Source organism: Aquarana catesbeiana, unplaced genomic scaffold (assembly GCF_042186555.1).
Source record: "Aquarana catesbeiana isolate 2022-GZ unplaced genomic scaffold, ASM4218655v1 unanchor229, whole genome shotgun sequence".
In the NCBI taxonomy this organism is placed as follows: Eukaryota; Metazoa; Chordata; class Amphibia; order Anura; family Ranidae; genus Aquarana; species Aquarana catesbeiana.
In genome coordinates, this window is record NW_027362656.1 from 1,074,062 (window position 1) to 1,099,909 (window position 25,848).

Consider the following 25,848-nt stretch of genomic DNA (forward strand, 5'->3'; position numbering starts at 1 on the left):
TGGAATGACCCCGACCTCACCAGGACAGGTGGAGTTGTGCCCATTGTTGTAGATCTTCTTCTAATTTCCTGTATATCGGGGGAGGGGTGAGGTTGGCTCCATACAGTTGGTCTATACTGGAGGCTGCATTCACTCCCAGGTAAGGAATGACGGAATCACTCCAAGCCAAGTCACAGTGATCTATCACACGTGTAACTAGTGTGTGCGGGTCCGTGATATGTCATGTCTGAGATTTGGACATGTTGATGTTCAGGCCAGAGATCCACCAAAATCATCCAGTAATGGAGAGATGTTGGGGGAGGAGATTAAAGGGGAAGTGACAAATAAAAGGAGATCATCAGAGAAGAGGGCGTATTTATTATATTGTGGTTTTACTGCAAAATCAAAGGGGCCAAAATGTCTCCCCCCCGAGCAGTAATATATTTCTATCCCCCTTGGTGGGAGTGGAGATGACCCATTTATAAGGATATACAGTACATACACACACAGCACAAGGCCGTGTTCACACAACGAGAAGTTTCTCAGGGCTGCAGTTCCTCTGAGCTCCACAAGGTGGTGATCTCACTTCTACCCAGACAGGAAGTCACTATGGAAGACAGGAAGTGATGTCAGTTACAAACAGGAAGTTCAGAGTGAGAGGTGAGTTGAGAGGAAGTAGAGAGAAGACATTGCTGGAAGTGGCAGCAGAGGAGGTAATAAGATCTTATTTTCTATTTACACCCAGTAACCCCCCCCCGTCATGTCCGTCCTCTTCCTCCATAGTCACTGTGATGTCTTTTATCTCCAGCAGATGATGATACACACATATATAGTGTGGATACCAACAAGTAATTTAATATTGATTGGACCCTAGGCAAACATTTTCATGCAATTTCTCTCTCCACCTGCTCTCAGACATACAATAAATAGCAGCTAGATTCAAAATCAGTTTACAGAGTCAGATCAGGCAGCGATTGCGATTGGTTGCCAGAGGTTACAGTGTATCATTACCGCTTACTGACTGGCTGCTATAGGTTACAGCACACATTATGGCTCACTGATTATTTGCTAGAGTTTACAGCACATGGCTTCTGCTTGTTGATTGGTTGATAGAGATTACTGTACATCAATACTGCTCACTGATTGGTTGCTAGAGATTACTGGACATTCTTACCATTTAATGATTGGTTGCAAGAGGTCAGTGCACAGCATTACTGCTCACTGATTAGTTGCTAAAGGTTACAGCACATCATCTCCTCGCTGCCTGCACACCATGGACTGGGAGGTGAGGGGACCCATCAATAGACAGAAAACTCCTAGGACTCCTGGGATCAGTGGCAATGCTGCGGGGGTGGGGGGGGGGATTTGATGGGATCAGTGGTGGGGGGGGATGGGATTAGTTAGGAGACAGTACACTGTGGCTAATTCTGAATCATGTAGTGCAAGGCTGGAAATCTTTGACAAGTATATAGTGAGGGATTCTACACTGACCACCAATTTGAGGGGGAATTTGCACCGACCACCAGTGTGAGGGGGGTTTACAATGATGACCAATGTGAGGTGGAATTTGCACTGACCACCAATATGAGGGGGACTTTGCACTGACCACTAACATAACGGGGGATTTTACGCCACCCACCAATATAAAGAAGGATTTCTACACTGACACCAATGTAATAAGAGCATTTACACCAACCACCAGTGTAAAGGGGAATATACAATGACCTCCATGTAAGGGGGAATTAACACTGACAACCATTGTCAAGGAGATTTGTACTGACCACCAATGTAACATGACACTTCTACACCGACCACCAATGTTAGAGGGGATTTACACTGACCACCAATGTAAGGACGGTTTACACTGAACACTAATGTTAGGGGGGATTTACACTGAACACCAATTTAAATGGGGCTTCTACATGGACCACCAATGAAGGATTCGATTTTTTTTTTACCAATTACCAATATAAAGAGGAGTTTCTACACTGACCACCAATGTAATAGGAGCATTCACAGTAAGCACCATGTAATAGGTATTTACACTGACCACCAATGTAAGGAGGGTATTTACACTGACCACCAATGTAAGGAGGGTATTTACACTGACCACCAATATAAGGGGGACCTTCACAATGGCCACTAGTGTGAATGAAAGGATTACACACCAAGCCCCAATGTAATGAGAAGATTTACACTGACCACCAATGTAACTCGGACATTTAGCCTCCGTTCACATTTGTGTGTGTTGGGAACGCATGAAAAATCACTTTCCTGACACCACAGAAATGTGCTGCCCTTTATCAGATACACATCAATGCCATTACTTGTTAATGACACCCTCACACATCTGCTGAGATTTGCGTATTCACATCCACCAAACTTCACCGTGTTGAGGCCACCATGGTATTTAGAAAAAGGGTTCCACCTCCAATTTGCTCACCTTTGCAGAACAGGCTGATGTTGGGCTTCATGACCACAGATGTAGGCAGCACTTTCCAGCATGTCTCTTTACCTCCCCAGTGGGCAGCATTCAGCAGAAGTGATGGTGGATAAGACCTCAGGGGGGCATAATATACAGTACATAAGAATGCCTATCTATATACATATCAATGCAGGTTTTTTACATATAAACACAAGGTCTGCAGGTAAGTCACCTGTACACAGCAATAGGGCTGCCCCTTTTTCCCTGCCTTAAAGATGGCCCTGGATATGTAGATTAACCCCTTCAGGGTGATCAGTTGATGATGAATATATTTTGCTTCCAAAGCTGGCCATACATGGTTCAGTTTTATCGTTCAGCCAGCGGGATGAGAGGAAAAAACTGAAGTGATTCCCCCATCCACACATTGGAGGGGGATGGGGGAATCCTCCCCGCTTCACTATTGTATTCTGACAATGGGGGGCGCTCCTCCGCTCTCAGAATACACAGATCAGTGATGAAGCTATTGGCTGCAGCCGCTGATCGAGTGACTTTTATCCGGCAGTGACCACACATGGATGGAAATGTGACCGATCCCTGCTGAACCAGCTGAATTTCCATGTCTCTATGGTCACCATAAGTGACTTCCTCCCCTCCCCCTCATCTCCTTCATTATGTAAGTCATAAAAATAAAAACAAAAAGTCGCACTAAAATGATCAAATTACAAGAAATTCTGATGAGTGCTCCCAAAAATGTGTATCAATAGACTACACTAGGTAGATCTAAAATAAACCAATCCATACAGTGCAAAAAACAGATAAATTGTATAGCCACACTCGGTAATGATACTCGGCCAGTGTGATACATCAAACAGACTGCAATATGAAGGTGGATATTGTTAATGTAATAAACAAGTGAGGTTTATAAATACAAACATCAAATGATATGCTCTATATTAAAACCTGTGAATTAATAAAGTCAATTTGTGTTAATATATAAACCATAACATAATGGTGATCAGTCCATTGAAAAAATTGATGGTTCTTGAAAAGTGATGTGCTGCAGAGTTTTCCCGGAATAAGTGACAAATGAAAGAATGCCCCCCCACAGAAAAACACTGCCGCTTACCAGAACTCGGTGGTCCCTTATTATAGGGGACCACACAAGGCGGATGACTGTAACCCCAGCCCGGGATCTCTCTGGCATATACAGGACACCTCAACCTTAGTAGGAACGGTCCATGGATGGATCGATTCAGGTGAGTTGTAAGTTCCCCCTAAAACAACAAAGGCTTCACATAGCATAAAATCCTTTTAAATTTATTCCATGTTAAAAAGACTAGTGAATACTTACAGAGTAGTAGACAGTATAAGCATAAAAAGAGCCGGCCGGCTTGTAAACAGCTCGTTGCTTCCGGGACAGGACATGTAGCGGTGACGTCAGTGCGTCGCTTCTCCTCCCTATGTCGTTTCGTCACTAGCAGACGTGGTCACGGGATACGGGCGGCGTCCTGATGCACCGCTTAAATAGCATACATACAACCAATCCTCAGTTTGGATCCCGAGGAAAGAACCATTAGGCGCCATCTTGTTCAAGGGAAAACCCAGGGATAAATATATCTAAAAGCCCATATGTGATGGCAAAACGGAAGCAGCCAAATGTAAACTGGCTAATAAAAAGGACATGCAAAGAGCATCAAGACTTACTAGTTAGCATAAAACAAACAACTAAGAATGGTTAAAGTGCTTCCAAAAATCAAAAGATAATGAAAATAAGAATAAAAATAAAGTAGACAGAACAAGATTAACAAGGCTAACTGGGTAGCCTACAGACAAAACAGTCAGGTCCTAACACTCACAAAGGAGACCTGTGGACCCAATAAAATGTACATTAAGGTGATGAACCTAACATAAACAGCAAGCAAGAGAGCAGACTAAACAGCGAGATCGCTGACAAAATGGTAACTACATATTAAATAAAAATGACTGGATGTATAGGGTCACCGTTCTCCCTTGACAAAAAGGCGCTCCGCAGTTCTCATAACCCACCAATATAATAAGAGAAGGGGCAAAAAATTGAAATGTCCATGTAGCATAAAAAGTGCTAAACTGGAAAATACCATAACAGAAAATGGAGAACTAATTAACAATTAAAAAATAGTAATGAAACAGTTTACTAGAAAATATAAAATAGAAAAACTTAAAAAGTGAAAATACCCTTAACATGTAGTCAAAAATTGCTGTAAAGAAATATATAATAGTAATATGTGATAAAAATATGAAAAATATGTGGATATACACCGAGTCACTAGGAAGTTGTCAATGAAAGAATTAACATCGACATCGATGTTAAGACCAAAAGAAGTGTAGCTTTTAATTTTGTGAACCCAAGACATCTCTAATCTGGAGATGCTTCGAACTAGGCAACTGCCCCTCCAGTGGGGTTTGAATTTATCAATGCCCAGAAAAAGGGTGTTCGAAAGATCTCTGTTGTGTACTGTAAGATAATGTTTAGATACAGAGTGTTTGGTGAAACCCCTACGTATGTTTTTTATATGTTCATTTAGGTGCACTTGCAAGGGTCGCTTGGTCTGGCCCACATATTGCAGGCCACAGGGACACTGAAGCATATATCATACCACCCAGCCGAGGAGCAAGTAATGAAGGGCTCAATTGCAAAGGTTTTGGAAGTGCAGGTGGAGGTAAAGCTAATGGTCCTTCTTGTCCTACAATGATTGAGTGAACAGACCTGGCACCTCCTACATTGATAATATCCAGTTAATTATGAAAAGAAACCAGGTCTAGAGACTGGGGGGTTCAAAATATTAAGCGCCAATCTATCTTTAAGAGACGGTGCACCTCTGAAAACCACCTGAGGTTTCTCTGGCAGGATAGATGTCAAAACCCTATCGTTCTTAAGGATATGCCAGTGTTTACCAATAATATGCTTAACCTTAGAATGTTAACAGGAAAAATTGGTGATAAAGGGGCAGCGATAAGCCTCCCCACCAGGGCCACCAGCTCCTGCTATCAGCAGATCCTTACGATCCACTTGATTAACCTGAAATAAGGTGTTGGCAAGGGAGTCAGGGTCATACCCCTTAGCCAAGAATCTTTGGGTTAAAACTTGTGCCTGAGCCTGGAATGTACTATCCTCAATACAGTTCCTTTTCAGCCTAAGAAACTGGCTTTTGGGCACAGACCTAAGCCAGGAAGAGTGGTGACAGCTATCATTGGGGATCAATGAATTTCTGTCTGTTGGTTTAAAATATGTGGAGGTAACAAAACTGTCCTGCTGTCATGCTGAGATAATCTCCCATTGGTTGAGCAATATTTTCATTTGTCTCTGAGCTCCTTCTTGCTATTCCTTGTCCTGCCTGTTATTTCCTTGGATTGATTTTCTATGTAGTGACCCCGGCTTCATCTCTTGGATGCACTCGTCTGTTGCTTGTCCTGACCTTTAGGCTCCATGCACACTGGAGCTCGTAAACGGCTGTTCTGAACGGATTGCTGGCAGGAAAACGCTGCTTTAAAAAACGCGATTTTATCAGCGTTTTGCATTGCCGTCAATTAATGTTTAGCGGCGCTAGCATTTAACTAGTTTCTCTGCCTCTATTCAAAATCAATGGTTCCCTATGGGAGCGCATTGATTTGAATAGAAGTCACACCGCAAGCCGGATCATCATGATCCGACTTGCGGTGCGACTTGTGTGCTGAGGATGAAGGGGAACCCCGCCAAAATGAAAAAAAAATTGGCGTGGGGTTCCCCCCTCAGACAATACCAGGCCCTTCAGTCTGGTATGGATTTTAAGGGGAACCCCCTTCACCGAAAAAAAATGGTGTGGGCGTCCCCCCAAAATCCATACCAAACCTCCGAGCACGCAGCCCAGCTGGTCAGGAAAGGGGGTGGGGACGAGCGAGCGCCCCCCCTCCTGAACCGTACCAGGCCGCATGCCCTCAACATGGGGGGTGGGTGCTTCGGGGCAGGGGGGGCTGCGCCCCCACCCCAAGGCACCTTGTCCCCATGTTGATGAGGACAAGGGCCTCTTCCCAACAACCCTGGCCTTTGGTTGTCGGGGTCTGCGGGCGGGAGGCTTATCGGAATCTGGGAGCCCCCTTTAATAAGGGAGCCCCCAGATCCCGGCCCCCACCCTGTGTGAATGAGTATGGGGTACATCGTACCTCTACCCATTCACCTGGGAAAAGTGTCAAAAATAAAACACACTACACAGGTTTTTAAAGTAGTTTATTAGTCATCTCCGGGGGTCTCTTCTGTCTTCGGGGGTCTCTTCCGACTCCTCTGCTCTCTCTGGGCTCTTCTCCCGGTGTCCGGTCCTTCTCCTGCTCTCCGGTCTCCTCTCCCGGTCTCCGGTACTTCTCCCGCTCTTCTGCCGGGCTCCTCCACTATCTTCTGCTCTTTTGCTAGCGGTGGCCCGGTCTTGTCCGTCGTCTTCTTCCCTCTGCTCTTCTTGCGATGATGACGCGACGCTCTCTCTCTCTGTAATGCCGGGTGAGCGGTGCGCAACAACTTATATTGACATGGGGCGTGGTCACCGAGTGATGTCATTCGGTGACCACGCCCCCGTATGACGTCACCATACCGTCATGCCCCGGGGAATGATGTTAAAGGGGGCGTGGTCACCGGATGACATCACCTTGTGACCACGCCCCATGCCAATATAAGTCGTTGCGCACCGCTTACCCGGCATTGCAGCGGGGACAAGACCGGGCCACCACTAGCAAAAGAGTGGGGAAAAAGAGCAGAAGATAGCGGAGGAGCCCCGCAGAAGACACTGGAGAGCGGGAGAAGAGGCCGGAGAGCGCGGAGAAGAAAGAAGAGACCTCCGAAGACGGAAGAGATCCCCGGAGCTGACGAATAAACTACTTTAAAAACCTGTGTAGTGTGTTTTATTTTTGACACTTTTCCCAGGTGAATGGGTAGGGGTACAATGTGCCCCATACTCATTCACATAGGGTGGGGGGCCGGGATCTGGAGGTCCCCTTATTAAAGGGGGCTCCCAGATTCCGATAAGCCTCTCGCCCCCAGACCCCGACAACCCTGGCCTTTGGCCCTTGTCCTCATCAACATGGGCACAAGGTGCTTTGGGGTGGCGCCCCCCCTGCCCCGAAGCACCCACCCCCCATGTTGAGGGCATGCGGTCTGGTACGGTTCAGGAGGGGGGGGGGCGCTCGCTCATCCCCACCCCCTTTCCTGACCGGCCGGGCTGCGTTCTCGGATAAGGGTCTGGTATAGATTTTGGGGGGACCCCCACGCCGTTTTGTGGCGAAGGGGGTTTCCCTTAAAATCGATACCAGACCAAAGTGAGAGGCAGAGAAACGCCAAACGAGGCTTAACGCTCTTTTTGCAGCGTTAACCCTCGTTTAACACCTTTTACCGGTGTCTAGCGTTTCCAGTACTGCTCTTGAACGGCTCTTGAACGCGATTTTATGGCGTTCAGACAACAGCCCATAAACTCCACTGCTGATAAACGTCCAAAAACATCCATGTGTGCACATAGGATAACATAGAGTGGAGTTTATGGGCTTTTAAAAAAAAACGCCCAAACTCCAAAAAAACAGCCGTTTATAAGCTCCAGTGTGCATGGAGCCTTATCCTGATTCCTGTGTCTCCTCCTCATCTCTCCTCCATATCCACTTACACAGATTTTCTCCACACCTGCAGTGATCCTGGGGGGTGGAAACTTGGCCCCAGCACTCAGCAAAATCAATCCTCACCATTAAAAGCTCTGGAGAAAATTGTCTGGTATCTACACCTCGTTCCTCCACACGTCACCTGATCACACGAGAGCTTACTTTCACAGATTTCTGACAGATTTCTGTATGATAAAGGTCAAAGTTCACTCTTCAGTTTAGGAGAGGTAGGAAACACCCAGGAACAATGATTTGTTTGCATGGGAGCCTCGTATAGAGGACCCCTCAAATCGTTCCATTTAAATGTTAACCACTTCAGCCCCAGACCATTTGGCTGCCAAATGACCGGGCCACTTTTTGCGATTCGGCACTGCATCGCTTTATCTGACAATTGCGCGGTGGTGCTACGTGGCTCCCAAATAATATTGGCGTCCTTCTTTCCCCACAAATAGAGCTTTCTTTTGGTGGTATTTGATCACCTCTGCGGTTTTTATTTTTTGCGCTATAAACAAAAATAGAGCGACAATTTTGAAAAAAAAAGCAATATTTTGTACTTTTTGCTATAATAATTATCCCCAAATTTTTTTTAAAAAAAGCAAATTTTATCTCAGGTTAGGGCGATATGTATTCTTCTACATATTTTTGGTAAAAAAAATTGCAATAAGCGTATATTGATTGGTTTGCACAAAAGTTATAGCGTCTACAAAATAGGGGATAGATTTATGGCATTTTTATTTTTAATTTTTTTTAACTAGTAATGGCGGTGATCTGCAATTTTTATCGTGACTGCGACATTATGGCGGACACATGGGACAATTTTGACACTATTTTGGGACCATTCAAATTTATACAGCGATCAGTGCTATATAAAAATGCTATAAAAATGCACTGATTACTGTAAAAAAAGCAGTGAAGGGGTTAACCACTAGGGGGCGCTGAAGGGGTTAAGTGTGTCCTAGGGAGTGATTCTAACTGTTAGGGGGAGGAGCTACCAGTGACACGTCAGCAATCACTGTTCCCGATCACAGGGAACAGTAGATCCCTGACCTGTCACTAGGCAGAACAGGGGAATGCCTTGTTTACAAAGGCATCCCCCTGTTTTGCCTTTGTCAACCGCAATCGCGGGCTGCCTGGGAACATCGAGTTCCCGGGACCCGCGGGCGCACTCACGAGTCACGCAAATTTAAAGGGACGTACAGGTATGCCCATTTGCCTGCCCATGCCATTCTGCCATGCGTTGGTTGGCAAGTGGTTAATCCATTCAGAGTTAATGTGTCCAATGACATCACACTGACCTCACAGCTCCTCCTCCCAATGTCCATCCATCCAGAGTCTATATGTCCTATGACATCACACTGATCTCATAGCTTCTCCTCCCAATGTCCCTCCATCCAGAGTCTATATGTCCTGTGACATCACACTGACCTCACAGCTCCTCCTCCCAATGTCCCTCCATCCAGATTCTATATGTCCTATGACATCACACTGACCTCACAGCTCCTCCTCCCAATGTCCCTCCATCCAGAGTCTATATGTCCTATGACATCACACTGACCTCACAGCTCCTCCTCCCAATGTCCCTCCATCCAGAGTCTATATGTCCTATGACATCACACTGACCTCACAGCTCCTCCTCCCAATGTCCCTCTGTCTGGCCTGGCTACTTTAATGATACTCTTAGGATGTGGGCGAACCCTTGGCATCCTCACTAGCAAAGTAGGACTGTTGGTCCTGCATTGTGTGTAATGACATCAGAATTCCTGCAACAAGTGTTTAACCTGCATAGTGTGGGGGTCCTGTGTGGGTAAATTATACCTCAGTATTTAAGTAAAATGGAGACCTGAATGGTGAGGTGAGGAGGATTCTGGGAATATAATTTGATTTTACTATTTGTGTTCAGATCTAGAATTTTCCTCCTGTAAAGTCTGGAGATCATATGACCATCACATTGCCTCCACCTCCCTCCCTGATATAATAGAAATACAAAGAAGATTCTAGAAGTCACCAGAGAGATCATGGAGGAGAGGTGAGCGGTGCTGGGAATTCTGGGACATTATCCAGTAACAGACAAGGGATGTGTCTGGATGGTGACTGTATCATTGTGTGTGTCAGGTTCCTATAAGGTATCAGGATGTCACTGTCTATTTCTCCATGGAGGAGTGGGAGTATTTAGAAGGACACAAGGATCTCTACAAGGACGTCATGATGGACAATCAGCCGCCCCTCACATCACCGGGTAAGAGGAGACTTTATTGTAAAGAAGAGAGCAGTACGGAGGGTCCACCTAGATCCCCCATCATCTGATAAACACATAGAAACAATGTATTCAGTCAGTGTGTGTGTTTCCTACAGATGGATCCAGTAATGGGAACCCACCAGAGAGATGTCCCCGTCCTCTGTATTCCCGGGATTCCACACAGGAAGGTCACACCATCCCTCACCATCATCAGGTAGATGAGGAACAATCCCTTGTGATTATTTTTAAACAATTATGTTTGTTACAGTGTGTGTTTTATATATTCAGAGTGGAAATCTCAGTGATGATAATATTGATGTTAAAGAAGAGTATAAAGAGGAGGATGAGGAGTATGGAGTGATGGAGGAATTTTCAGGACACAAGGATATGATGGAGCCACCTAATACCAGGAACCCACCAGAGAGATGTCCCCGTCCTCTGTATTCCCAGGATTCCACACAGGAAGATCACACCATCCCTCACCATTATCAGGTAGATGAGGAACAATCACTGATAGTAGTATTAGGATCTGTACATTATCTGCATTGTTACCATTGATGTCATTTTTATTATATATTTAGAGTGGAAACCTAAGAGAGCGTAAAGTTGAAGTCAAAGAGGAGATAAAAGAGGAGGGTGATAAGGATGGGGTGATGGAGGAGTCAGAGTTTCTAAAAGAACACAAAGATCTGTACCAGGACACCATGGTGGAGTCATCCAGCTACAGAAACCCACCAGAGAGATGTCCCCGTCCTCTGTATTCCCGGGATTCCACACAGGAAGGTCACACCATCCCTCACCATCATCAGGTAGATGATTGACAATTATTGGTAGTTCTGATTTATACACATGTTTGTTACAATGAATGTTTTATTATATATTCAGAGTGTAAACTTCGGGAATGATAATATTGATGTTAAAGAAGAGTATAAAGAGGAGGATGAGGAGTATGGAGTGATGGAGGAGTTTTCAGAAGGACACAAGGATATGATGGAGCCACCAAATACCAGGAACCCACCAGAGAGATGTCCTCATCCTTTGTATTCACAGGATTCCACACAGGAAGATCACACTATCCCTCACTGTTACAAGGTTGGTGGGATGGATCATTTATAACATGAACTTGAGGAGACGGGGGGTTTATTTAGTAAAGGCAAATCCACTGTGCACTACAAGTTCACTTGGATGTGCAATCACTGTAGATATAAGGGGAACATGGAAGGAAATGAAAAAACTGCATTTTTGCTTGCATATGATTGGATGATAGAAATCTGCAGAGCTTCCCCTCATTTCAGATCTTCCCCCTCAGATCTATAGTGACTGCACTTCCATGTGCACTTGTAGTGCGTAGTGGATTTGCCTTCAGTAAAGGATTTTTTATGTGATGTCACAATAATAAAGCTTATATCTTACAGATGATATTCTATCATTTTCTTGCTTTAGAGTGGAGATCCAATCGATATAGAATTTGAGGTTAAAGCAGAAGAAGAAGAGAGGTATGTGAGGGATGATCAGCAGTCTATGGAGGAGGATGGAATAACGGGGACATTTATAGAGGAGGACACTCCTACAGAGATCAGCACAGGTGGGTCATTAACACTAAATACATTCCTCCACCCATACTGCTCACTGATTGGTCCAGAGTAGGGCAAGGACTGGGTGATATCAGCCTGTAATACCCTGGTTACTTTCCTGAGCTGTGTTCCCCGTCCTGTATTCCTGTATTTCTCTTGGATAATCTTCCTTCTCTGTGCTGCAGACACAATTTATATATCTGGACTGGATTTATGGAGATTCTGGGGTTCAGCTGGCAGCAAAATGTTCATTTTCACCATAGACGTTACTAGACAGCTAGAGAATATACTTAGGATCTTCTGCCCAGTTCCCGAATCTAGTAAGATCTCTGACAGAACAATTCTCCCAGGATTACTTGCTTTGTTGTCTGCTGGTTGTGCCGGGTGGAGGGATATGTCTGTATAGTCTCAGACCCAAGTCACTGAGTGCAGTCTCAGGAAATGGGAGGCAGTGGTGTGGGACCTCTGCAACTTGTCTCATGTAAACATTTAATCTTCCACTGATTACTGAATACCAATATTATGAGTCCTGACCCTTACACTGTATAATTTATATTGTACATTACATACTCCTGACCCCTGCACTATATACTCTATGGTGTACATTATATCATTCTGATACTGTATAGTCCTAACTTTTGTATCCTATATAATAAGTTGTACATTACATACAGTACCTGACTGCGAGATTGTGTTTCCAGCGCAATCCCATCGCGCTAGTTCTCGGCGACAGTGTACTGTGCATCTCGCGCTGGCTCGCTCATCGGGAAAGGAAAACTTTTTTTTCCTTTCACGATGAGCGACAGGCAGTGCTGACAGCTGTCTGGTATAAATCCTGAGGGGGAACGCCGCGACAAATTTTAAATAAAAAACTGGCGTGGGTTCCCCCCCAGGGGCATACCAGGCCCATAGGTCTGGTATAGATTTTAAGGGGAACCCCCTACGCCGAAAAATCAGCATGGGGTTCCCCCCAAAATCCCTACCAGACCCTTATCCGAGCACGCAGCCCGGCTGGTCAGGAAAGGGGGTGGGGGCGAGCGAGCGCTACCCCCCCTCCTAAACCGTATCAGGCTGCATGCCCTCAACATGGGGGGGTGGGCGCTTTGGGGCAGGGGGGCGCCCTGCAGGCCCCCCACCCCAAAGCACCTTGTCCCCATGTTGATGAGGACAAGGGACTCTTCCCGACAACCCTGGCCGTTGGTTGTCGGGGTCTGCGGGCAGAGGGCTTATCGGAATCCAGGAGCCCCCTTTAATAAGGGGGGCCCCCAGATCCCGGCCCCCCACCCTATGTGAATGAGTATGGGGTACATCGTACCCCTACCCATTCACCTGGGGGAAAAAGTGTCAATAAAAAAACACTACACAGGTTTTAAAAGTAATTTATTAGCAGCTCCGGGGGTCTTCTTTCGACTTCGGGGGTCTTCTTCCGACTTCGGGGTCTTCTTCCAACTTCTCCGCTCTCTCCGGCCTCTTCTCCCGGTGTTCCCTTCTTCTGCCGGGCTTCTCCGCTATCTTCTTCCTCTCTCTTGCTAGCGGTGGCGCAGTCTTCGCCGCCTTGTTCCTTCTTCTGATGTTGACACAACACTGTCTCCCTCTGTAATGCTGTGTGAGCGGTGCGCGATGACTTATATAGGCATGGTGCGTGGTCACCGGGTGCTGTCACCCGGTGACCCCGCCCCTTATGATGTCACAATCCCATCACGCCCCAACACTGTGACATCATAAGGGGCGGGGTCACCGGGTGACAGCACCTGGTGACCACGCCCCATGCCTATATAAGTCATCGTGCACCACTCACACAGCATTACAGTGGGAGACAGCGTCGTGTCAACATCGTAAGAAGAGAAGAAGGAACAAGACGGAGAAGACCGGGCCACCGCTAGCAAGAGAGCGGAAGAATATAGAGGAGGAGCCCGGCAGAAGAACCGGACACCGGGAGAAGAGGCCGGAGAGCGGGAGAAGAAGCGGACACCGGGAGAAGAGGCCGGAGAGTGGGAGAAGAGGCCTGAGAGAGCGGAGAGGTCAGAAGAAGACCCCCCGAAGTCGGAAGAAGACCCCCGGAGCTGCCTAATAAATTACTTTTAAAACCTGTGTAGTGTGTTTTTTTATTGACACTTTTTCCCCCAGGTGAATGGGTAGGGGAACGATGTACCCCGTGGCCCGGGATCTGGGGGCCCCCTTATTAAAGGGGGCTTCCGGATTCCGATAAGCCCTCCGCCCACAGACCCCGAAAACCAACGGCCAGGGTTGTCGGGAAGAGGCCCTTGTCCTCATCAACATGGGGACAAGGTGCTTTGGGGTGGTGCCCCCCTGCCCCAAAGCGCCCACCCCCCCATGTTGAGGGCATGTGGCCTGGTACGGTTCAGGAGCGGGGGTACTCGCTCGTCCCCACCCCTTTTCCTGACCGGCCGGGCTGCGTGCTCGGATAAGGGTCTGGTAGGGATTTGGGGGGGACCCCCACGCCGATTTTTCGGCGTAGGGGGTTCCCCTTAAAATCCATACCAGACCTAAAGGCCTGGTGTGCCCCTGGGGGGGAACCCACGCCGGTTTTTTTTAATAAAAATTTGGCGCGGCGTTCCACCTCATGATTCATACCAGACAGCTGTCAGCACTGCCTGTAGCTCATAGCGAAAGTAAAAAAAAGTTTTCCTTTCCCGATTTAACGAGCCAGCTCAGCGACAGACTTTTACATGTTGATAATAATGTGATAACATCATCAAACTTTGGAACCTTAAACAGAAAGTGATAATGAGGGAGGAGTCAATAATCCAATGATGGTGGTCTTCAGGATCAGTCCAGTCTTCATCTTGGTTGTTCTCCCCCATCCTCACTCTCTGACCTCTGGTGGGGCTCAGCCCCGCTGTTATTCATGACTAAATCATGGACTAAATAAGGAAGTGCAGGACTTCTTGTTTGGGAAGATGGCAATGAGTGATAGAGGGGGTGGGGACACTCGTCCTATAATCCCCTCATCACTGTCACTCCTATAAGTTCTCGTTGTTTCCTCACTCTCTGACTAAGGTACATGAAGAAAGAAATGAACTGGTAGGAGATCAGAGGACCCATTTACTAGTTACCTTGAGGGTGGAATTGTAAGATCCTCAGAGACAAAGCTGCCTGATGTGGGTGAAGTCCTGGTTTAGGGGAACCAATCAGCTCATGTCTAGTAAGAATAATTTTTATTTCTATTTTAGTAGATGGACGGGAGATGAGGAAAACCTCAGAGGATTGTCTCACTTTGTCTCCAGACTGTAAAGTAGAAGATGAGGACATCACACAGTATAGTCCAGGAGAAAACCTGACTACCTCAAATGGACCATCGTATTCCTCTTATCCTGAGGAACCTCAGACTGTGAGGGACGGTGCTGTCCTTCCAACAGAGAAGAGGCTTTCCTGTACTGAGTGCGGGAAGGGTTTCCGTTTTGAATCTAATCTTAATGTGCATATAAGATTTCACACAGGGGAGAAGCCGTATTCCTGTCCTGAGTGCGGGAAATGTTTTACACAGAAGTCTGATCTTTACAGACATCAGAGATCTCACACGGGGGAGAAGCCGTATTCCTGTCCTGAGTGCGGGAAATGTTTTTCAGTGAAGTCCGATCTTTACACACATCAGAGATCTCACACAGGGGAGAAGCCGTATTCTTGTCCTGAGTGTGGGAAATGTTTTTCAATGAAGTCCGATCTTTACACACATCAGAGATCTCACACAGGGGAGAAGCCGTATTCCTGTCCTGAGTGTGGGAAATGTTTTTCAGACAACTCCAGTTTAAGCAGACATCGGAGATCTCACACGGGGGAGAAGCCGTATTCCTGTCCTGAGTGCGGAAAATGTTTCTCACAGAAATCCCATCTTTCCAGACATCTGAGATCTCACACGGGGGAGAAGCCACTTTCCTGTCCTGAGTGAGGGAATTGTTCCTCACTGAAGTCCTGTCTTCCTGTACGTCAGGGATCCCACACAACCCTTGAGGTGTATTAGTGCCTTGAGTGCGGGAAATGTCTTCTATATGAATGTTGCTGGACATCACAGCTCTCATGTGGGGAAGAAGCACACCCTGATATACACCTCAGATATACTCCATGGCTGATCTTCATCATGTAACAAACAGTTCCAGGGGTGTGGACATTTTTTTTAAAAACTACTTGTCCAAGGGACTAAATCAGGATCCCAATCTCCTTGTCCCTTATGACAATCTCCTTGTTCCTCATCTACCAGAGAGCTCAGCAGCGGTGTGGGAGTTAATTGAAAACTACAAGCCGACACCGGCAAAGGACAGAACTCTGTGAATGAATTGCACAGCCGCGCTCTTTTCATAAAGTGACAGCCGGTACGGGGAACTTCTCCCCACACTGCTGTCACACAGAGGACTCGGATCGCTGAGCCGCTGCAGGAACAGGAACATCTTCCCGAAGGTGAACGTTTCCTTTAACCCTTTCACTGCCAGAGACGGTTTTGGAAGGTTTTTTTACCCACATGTTTAACCCCTTCAATACTGGACACTTTCACTCCCTTCCTGCCCAGGCCAATTTTCATCTCTCAGCGCTCTTACACTTTGAATGACAATTGCACGGTCATGTAACACTGAACCCATATGACATTTTTATCTTTTTTTCCCACAAATAGAGCTTTCTTTTGGTGGTATTTGATCACCTCTGGGGGTTTTTAATTAAAGAAAAAAAAAGTTTCTCTTTGTTTCTGTTATAAAATTTTGTAAATAAGTACATTTTCTCCTTCACTGATGAGGAGGCACTAATATGCAGCACTGATGAGGAGGTTCTGACAAGCATCCCTAATGAGCACTGATTAGCATCACTGGTAGTCATCACTTGCGATCATCACTGATGGACCTGTACTGATAATCAATGCTGAATATCAGTGCAGATCCCCCTGTCAGGTGAGCCGCTGATCGTCTCTCCTCTACTCTCACCTTGTCAGCATGAGTAAAGGAAAGCCGATAACCAGAACTTCCTGGTTATAATTAGCTTTGATTGGACACGGCTGATCACATGGTAAAGAGCCTACATCACAGGCTCTTTACCGAGATTGGAGATGCGTTTTGTCAGAGCGACACACCACACCACCAATCGCCGCGCACCAGAGCGGCTTATTCTTCTGGATGTCATATGACGTCCACTCAGGATAAGGGAACCCCCACCTGGGCGTCATTCTGCCTGGCTAGGCAGGAAATCTTAAGAAATCATTTTAGGCCTGAAGATTATATAAACCCCCAAAACATGATATATTTTTTGAAAGCAGACACCCTAGAGAATAATATAGTGGTAGTTCCAATTTTTTATGTCTCATGATATTACCGCAAAAAAAAAAAAAAAAAAACACATTAAAGTTCATTTTAGGGGGCACAAAAACACAATAAATTACCCAATTTTTTGGTAAAATATAAAAGACGAGGTTGCACCGAGTAAATAGATACCCAACATGTCAAACCTTCAATTTGTGTGTGCCTTTGAAATGGTGACAGACTTCAGTGCCCTATATTTTCTATAGGTGATGCTTTAAAAGCCCCCTATAGGTCATCAGTTTAGTGTTAGAGGAGGTCTGATGATAGAATTATTGCTCTCATTCCTTTGTGTGCGGCGATATTTAACCTGTGTATCACAATCAATGTTTTCAGACATAGGCTCCCCAATGTGTGAGTTTATGTTTGTACATGTGTATATGTGGGGGCGGGGCCTCCGATTTGTTTTGGGGAAGGGGTTATGTGGCTGGGTTTAAATGTCATTTTATACAATTTAAAAAAAAAAAACATTCTTTCCAACATAGAGCAGCCTTTTCAACCAGGGTGCCTTGAGGTTTCTTCAGGGGCCCCTTGGCAAAATGCCGAACAATTGCCCCAAAATTATATACAAGCCGGAGGGTGGATGAAGCCTTTTAGTTACACAAAGCCACAGGTTTTCATTGTACACCATTACAACCTTCTAGATGCCAACCTCCTAACGACCAAAGACATCATGAGTTGATAAGGAGGATGTCAGTTGCCTGAATATCATCCTTGTGTGACCCTCCCCCGCCTCTCTCCATCAGCTTTGGGGTCTCATTAGCTGAGTGATGGAGAAAAACCGAGGGGGAAGAGAAACATTGGAATACTAGTCAGTACCAGTTTGCAAAAGTGTATTTAGTTTGGAAGAATAAATCACTTATAACGTTGGGAGTCCTACGTGTGTTGATTGTTGCATTATGTAAAACTATTAGAATAGTTTTTAAATTTTAGATTGGGGTGCCTCAAGACTGTCCATAATTTTGGAGGACACCTCAAGACTGTCCATAATTTTGGAGGGTGCCTTGACTGAAAAAAGTTTGAGAAACACTGACATAGAGGACAAAAAAGCTCCTGATGATTTTTTGGTGACAGGTTCTCTTTAATGAGACATCCAGGGTCTAAAAGACCCCCCATGTCTCCTCTGTGCTCCACTGAATGTAATGTAATACAGATCGCACTGCATTATGTTCTTTCCCGACCTTGATAGTCGGGGAAACTGTCACCAGGGACCCGGAAGTGATGTCATACATGTCACTTCCAGGTCAGGAAGAAGAAGGGGAGGAGAGCGGATGTGTGTCCTCTCTCCTCCCTCCCCTCTACCCATCATCATCCACTATGCTGGTCCCGGGTCCACAGATGGGTAAGAGGAGCCCGGGATACATAGTGGGTGTGTGTCGGGGTGGGGGCACTTTACCAGGGGGTGTGAAAACATTCGCTCATCCACCCGAATGCTTCCATCTGACAAGTAAACCTGCTCCTTCCTCGCCCACAGCAGGGCTAAATGTTAAAAAGAACGACCTCTCCGGCCCTCAGAACTGCATGTCCCGGGTGTCAGGCGATAGGAATTGTACATCCCTGAGTTCATAAGGAGATCAGAGATCACCAAAGACATGGATGAAGTGTTGTACCATGTTGGTCATTGATAGCAGGAGAAAAATAAAAATGGAGTCATTACCTTTCATTGGCTGAGTACATTTTGTGGTGGAAGATTTCACAAACACTTCGAGGTCTATTAAGAAAAAAAAATGGTTGAATGAATGTGAGCAGCATTCACCCAGCTGTGATGAATATTGGATGTATTTTATTTCATACACTGATTTCCTTGGCTCCATCTAGTGGTCATAATGCAGTATTGTGCTATTTTTACTAATGGAGGTATGTCAGGAAAAATACCCCATTATGGTCACTAGATGGAGCTGATAATCATAGGAAATCACTTTGTTACATTATGGGCAGAGTATGTAATGGTTGGAGGAATGTTTGTTGTATTTGTCCCATGAATTTTCTATAAGTAGACCCCTTAGTTTCCTTCATGTCTTCATACTAACACCTGAGATCATACTCATACAATTAAAATTACCAAAACAGCACACAGACCCCCCGATGTATATATACAAGGAGTATCTCACCCCATGCCTTGTGTCAATGCAGTCTTGATTAAGAGACAAGTATTTTTGTGGATATGGTGATATATGGGGCTCGTCCATCAGTGGATATTTGTGTCCACATGGATGAGTTGTACCCTTATTACATATCTGAGAGATCATTTCATAGGGCAGAAGACCGATAGCCCATATCTTCAGTAAGACATTATTTACTGGCATACTTTCTCTTTTTCTGTTCATCTCATTTTTATATGTGACCAATAGATGGGAGGAGAGACAGATATACCCCCATCTCTTGATACCAGGTGGTGTTGGTGAGTAGACCTTGAATTTACATCTCCTCTATACAGCCTGGAGCCTTCTATTGAATGTAGGAGGAGATTATAACCCTCATATTGTCTATATGTATATATCAAGAGAAGTTTCACTATTTAAACTTTGTAGATGTAAATATTACCACATAGAGATAAAACATTGATTCACATATAATGGCATTGACCTCATCCTATAGGTATACCTGATATGGTCATTTACATACCTTTTATGATTTACAATAAAGGTTACGTTTTAGTTAAGTTTTGGTGGGCAGGGAAGCACACCCTCATCTAGTTCTACACCATTATTATTTACAGAAATTGTTTATTGCTCAAGGAACCCCTAGAAACCTTGGGAGGAACCCTGGCCGAGAAAGACTGGACTAGGCAGTAATATATCTCTACCCCCCTTGGTGGGAGTGGAGACAACCCATCTATAACCACATGCCAACTGCCCGCCACCGTTTAACGGCGGCAGAATGGCTCCCCTGCGTGAATCGCCGTAGCTGTACGGTGGCCGCTTTAAGGGGTACAGGGGTCACGCCCGCCGCATCACTGGGGGGCCGATGCGCTTGCCCGGCGGCCACGATGTCCGCTGGGCACCTGCAATCGCTCGTGACAGAGCAGGAACGTGGATCTGTGTGTAAACACACAAATCCACGTCCTGTCAGGGGAGAGGAGACAGATCGTGTGTTCCTAGTATATAGGAACTACGATCGGTATCCCCCCACAGTTAGAACACACAGTGAGGGAACACATTTAACCCCCTGGTGTTAACCCCTTCCCTGCCAGTGACATTTATATAGTGATTCCTAGATTATAAACTCTAGCGAGCAGGGCCCTCTGATTCCTCTTGTACCAAATTGTAATGTAACTGTAATGTTTGCCTTCATTTTGTTAAGCGCTGCGCAAACTGTTGGCGCTATATAAATCCTGTATAATAATAATAATAAACAGTGGCTATTTATAGCACTGATCGCTGTATAAATGTCAATTGTTTCAAAAAAGTATCAAAAGTGTTCAATCTGTCCGCCGCAATGTCGCAGTCCCGATATAAATCGCTGCCATTACTAGTAAAAAAAAAAAATAATAATAATAAAAATGTCATAAATCTATAACCTATTTTGTAGGCGCTATAACTTTTGCGCAAACCAATCAATATACGCTTTTTTTTTTTTTTACCAAAAATATGTAGAAGATTACATATCGGCCTAAACTAAGGAAAAAATTTGTTTAAAAAAAAGAAAAAATTGGGATATTTATTATAGCAAAAAGTAAAAAATCTTGTGGTTTTTTTTTTCAAAATTGTCACTCTTTTTTTGTTTATAGCGCAAAAAAAAAAAAATCGCAGAGGTGATCAAATACACCCAAAAAGAAAGCTCTATTTGTGGGGAAAAAAGGACGTCAATTTTGTTTGAGTAAAACGTCACACGACCGCGCAATTGTCAGTTAAGGCGACAAAGTGCCGTATCGCAAAAAATGGCCTGGTCAGGAAGGGGTAAATTCTTCCAGCGCTGAAGTGGATAAGGATACACAGTACATACACACACAGCACAAGGACGTGTTCACACTAACAGACGTTTCTCTGGGCTGCAGTTCCTCTGAGCTCCACAAGTTGGTGATCTCACTTCTACACAGGAAGTCTCTATGGAATACAGACAGGAAGTGATGTCAGGTACACGCAGGAAGTTCCGGGTGAGAGGTGAGTCAGGAGGAAGTAGAGAGGAGACGTTGAAAGGGACAGCAGAGGAGGTAATAAGATCTTATTTTCTATTTACACCCAGTAACCCCCCCGTCATGTCCGTCCTCTTCCTCCATAGTCACTGTGATGTCTTTTATCTCCAGCAGATGATGATACACATATATATAGTGTGGAAATGTAGAATAACCCCTTCAAGGGCAGAACATTTCCCCACATTCTCTCATTTTGGAGATGTGTCACCTTTCCCACCAATCACCTTCTCACCTCATCAGTCTATACTAATGGGTTATACGATTTTTATTAGTGGTGGGGGATGGGGTTATTTAGGGGGGATTGGAATATTTATGTGTTTGTTTTTTTTTTTTTTTATATATATATATATATATATATATATATATAAGATTCAAATAGGAAAAAAAATGTAATTTGTAGTAAATGTCCTGAAAACCAAGTTCTCCATAATGATCCCAGTCTCAGATATTCATCCTAAAATGTGATCAGTAAAGTCTCCGGAGACCACAGGAGATCACAGGAATATGATGTGTCCTGGCAAAGCCCAAAGACAAAGTTCATCTTTTAGTTTGGGAGAGGTGGGACGCACCCGGGAGAAATGATTCTATGTACAGAAACCTCACAGCTCCTCCTCCCAATTTCCTACCAATCTGAGTCAGAGAATATTATGACATCACACTGACCTCACAGCCCCTCCATCCAATGTCCCTTTCACAAGCAAAGCAAGATTGTTGGTCCCAGAATTCTTTGCAACAAGCTTTTAACCTACAGAGTGGGGGGCCCTGTCTGGGTAAATTATATCCCAGGGGGGTTTTGATAAAAAATGGAGACCTGATTGGTAATGTGAGGAGGATTCTGGGAATGTCATTTGATTTTACTATTTGTGTTCAGATCTAGAGTTTTCCTCCTGTGAAGTCTGGAGATTATATGACCATCACATTGCCTCCACCTCCCTCCCTGATAGAATAGAGAAATACAAAGAAGATTCTAGAAGTCACCAGAGAGATCATCAAGCTGCTAACAGGAGAGGTTATCAGAGCTGGGAAGGACGTCACGATGGACAATCGGCCGCCCCTCACATCACCGGGTAAGAGGAGACTTTATTGTAAAGGAGAGAGCAGTACGGAGGGTCCACCTAGATCCCCCATCATCTGATAAACACATAGAAACAATGTATTCAGTCAGTGTGTGTGTTTCCTACAGATGGATCCAGTAATGGGAACCCACCAGAGAGATGTCCCCATCCTCTGTATTCCCGGGATTCCACACAGGAAGATCACACCATCCCTCACCATCATCAGGTAGATGATTGACAATTATTGGTAGATATGATTTATACACAGCATGTTTGTTACAATGAATGTTTTATTATATATGCAGAGTGGAAACCTCGGGGATGAGAAGTTTGTTGTTAAAGAAGAGTATAAAGAGGAGGATGAGGAGTATGGAGTGAAGGAGGAACTTTCAGATGCACACAAGGATATCATGGAGCGATCTAATACCAGGAACCCACCAGAGAGATGTCCCCGTCCTCTGTATTCCTGGGATTCCACACAGGAAGGTCACACCATCCCTCACCATCATCAGGTAGATGAGGAACAATCACTGATAGTATCATTAGGATCTGTACATTATCTGCATTGTTACCATTGATGTCATTTTTATTATATATTCAGAGTGGAAACCTAAGAGATTCTAAAGTTGAGGTTAAAGAGATAAAAGAGGAGGATGATGAGGACAGGGTGATGGAGGAGTCAGAGTTTCTAAATGAACACAAAGATCTGTACCAGGTCACCATAATGGAGTCTTCCAGCTATAGAAACCCACCAGAGAGATGTCCCCGTCCTCTGTATTCCCGGGATTCCACACAGGAAAGTCACACCATCCCTCAAAATCATCAGGTAGATGATTGACGATTACTGGTAGATCTGATTTATACACAGCATGTTTGTTACAATGAATGTTTTATTATATATTCAGTGTGGAAACCTCAGGGATGAGAAGTTTGTAGTTAAAGAAGAGTATAAAGAGGAGGATGAGGAGTATGGAGTGAAGGAGGAACTTTCAGATGCACACAAGGATATCATGGAGCGATCTAATACCAGGAACCCACCAGAAAGATGTTCCCTTCCTCTGTATTCCGGGGATTCCACACCGGAAGATCACACCATCCCTCACTGTTACAAGGTTGGTAGAATAGAGCATCTAGAACAGTGGTCTCCAAACTGCGGCCAGATGTGGCCCTTCGCTTGCCTTTATCTGGCCCTTGGGGCACTATTCCTCTCACTGATATGAGATGCTATTCTGCCAACTGACACTAAGGATGGGGCACCATTTCTCTCACTGACACCAATAATGGGGCACCATTTCTTCTAAAGATGCCAATGATGGGGCATTATTCCTCCCACTAAGACCAAATATGGAGATGTTTATGCCCACTGATGCCAGGACAATTTCCACTGCTACTGGCCACAGTTTGGCCCCCCTAAAGTCTGAAGGACAAAAAACTGGCCCCTTGCTTTGAAAGTTTGGAGACTCCTGATCTTGAACATGGACTTATGGAGGATTTTTTATGTGAGCTTAAATTTTACAGATGATAGTCTCTCTCATTTTCTTGATTTAGAGTGGAGATCCAATCGATATAGAATTTGAGGTTAAAGCAGAAGAAGAAGAGATGTATGTGAGGGATGATAAGCAGTCTATGGAGGAGGATGGAATAACGAGGACATTTATAGAGGAGGACACTCCTACAGAGATCAGCACAGGTGGGTCATTAACACTAAATACATTCCTCCACCCATACTGCTCACTGATTGGTCCAGAGTAGGGCGGGGACTGGTTGATAGCCTGTAATACCCTGCAATATATCACACAGAACTGTCAGGTAGTGTGTGAGTCAGCGCTCACTGGCAGCTATAAGGTATCAATAACAGGGAGGGGGGAAGCAACAAGATATACCCAAAATGAATTAATAAGAATTAGTCCATACAGTCCAAAGTAGTAAGAGATATCAAGGAGAAGTCCACAGGACAGATGGATCCACAGGTGGATGGGGATTGCACATACAGTCACTGGCAGCTCCTCAGCAGGAAATGGGAGTTCCCTCAGACAAACAAAAACAGCAGAAAGAGGGCGCCTGGGTCAGTGTGATAGTAAAAGCAAGTAAAACTTTATTCAGATACACTTCCATAAAGTATCTTGCAAGCTGCACACAGGGTGGATGTGGATCACCAATCAAGCAGTCAGCCATCACAAGGGATGAGAAGACCACTGTGGGGATAAGCTCAGACTTGCCATATGGAGGTGTATACAAAGTAAATCTCACAAATAATAAATACAAGTGATGTTGAACTTTAATGTGATAAATGTTCAGTAATTCTGTATAAAAAAATTAACAAGAAAACACATAGACATTGAGTCCATAGGTAAAGTGGAAAACGTGATGAGTCTGGATGGCCCTTAGGCCCCTTTCACACGAGGCAGACTCCGCTTCCACGGAGTCCGCCTCGGTCCGCCGGCTCAGCGGGAGATCTCTCCGTTGATCTCCGCTGAGCCGGCGGATGACAGGTCCCTCTCTGCTCATCAGATCTCACCCGATCCACCTGCGTCGGACCTGGACGTAGGGCCATCCGTCTGCTTTTAGTGTATCGGACCGGGTCGGATGTCAGCGGACATGTCTCCGCTGACATCCATCGCTCCATAGGCTAGCTTGGAGCGTCCGCTCAGGTCCGCCGTCAAAACTGACAGGCGGACCTGAACGGTCCAATCGTGTGAAAGGGGCCTAAAAGGAACATTCACCAAGTGTTCATAACATCTTTAAGACATCTGAAAATAGTGACTAAATAATCAAACAATATTGGAACAATGTGTGATTATAGTCCACCATCGATAGGATGAAGGCTTACCAGATGGTTTGAACTCAAAAGGACATACGTCCTATGAGTCAAACGGGCTTGTATTGGCAAATGCCAAAATTGGAGACAACCGAGATCCGCCACCATAACCGCCCTCCTATGACTACCCATAATAGGTATTCTCCACTTAGAGATCTACATAATGAGGATTATCAGTCATACAGTACCTGACCGTGAGATTGTGTTTCCAGCGCGATCCCAGGGTACTGTGCATGTCGCGCTGGCTCGCTGATCGGGAAAGGAAAACTTTTTTTTCCTTTTGCGATGAGCGACAGGCAGTGCTGACAGCTGTCTGGTATGAATCCTGAGGGGGAACAAAACTGGCGTGGGTTCACCCCCAGGAGCATACCAGGCCCTTAGGTCTGGTATGGATTGTAAGGGGAACCCCCTACGCCGAAAAATCGGTGTGGGGGGTCCCCCCCAAAATCCATACCAGACCCTTATCCGAGCAACCCGGCGTCATAAGGGGGCATGACCCCAGAGTCCCTGCGCATGCTGGGACTGTGATGTCACAAGGGGGCGGGGTCACCGCCTATATAAATGGCTGCGCAGCTCGCACACAGCATTCTGGCAGGAGAGAGCGTTGTGTCAACATCGGAAGAAGAGAAGCTGCGACAAGACAGCGTCAGCAGACCGGGCCCCCGCTAGCAAAAAGA

General features: G+C 45.3%; 2 protein-coding genes across 2 annotated transcripts in view; one reads left to right on the forward strand and one right to left on the reverse strand.

Annotated features, from left to right (window-relative positions):
• Window positions 1-25,848, reverse strand: part of LOC141121752 (uncharacterized) — a 617,570-nt gene that overhangs the window by 558,905 nt on the left and 32,817 nt on the right. The window lies entirely within an intron of this gene.
• Window positions 1-25,848, forward strand: part of LOC141121772 (uncharacterized) — a 188,089-nt gene that overhangs the window by 25,051 nt on the left and 137,190 nt on the right. Inside the window, exons 4-16 of the mRNA XM_073611490.1 lie at window positions 10,166-10,289; window positions 10,406-10,503; window positions 10,578-10,781; window positions 10,871-11,098; window positions 11,175-11,381; window positions 11,733-11,874; window positions 15,058-15,770; window positions 22,251-22,365; window positions 22,482-22,579; window positions 22,659-22,865; window positions 22,955-23,179; window positions 23,259-23,465; window positions 23,902-24,043. Coding sequence (XP_073467591.1) covers window positions 10,166-10,289; window positions 10,406-10,503; window positions 10,578-10,781; window positions 10,871-11,098; window positions 11,175-11,381; window positions 11,733-11,874; window positions 15,058-15,770; window positions 22,251-22,365; window positions 22,482-22,579; window positions 22,659-22,865; window positions 22,955-23,179; window positions 23,259-23,465; window positions 23,902-24,043 — 2,710 coding nt within the window. The remainder of the gene's footprint in view (window positions 1-10,165; window positions 10,290-10,405; window positions 10,504-10,577; window positions 10,782-10,870; window positions 11,099-11,174; window positions 11,382-11,732; window positions 11,875-15,057; window positions 15,771-22,250; window positions 22,366-22,481; window positions 22,580-22,658; window positions 22,866-22,954; window positions 23,180-23,258; window positions 23,466-23,901; window positions 24,044-25,848) is intronic.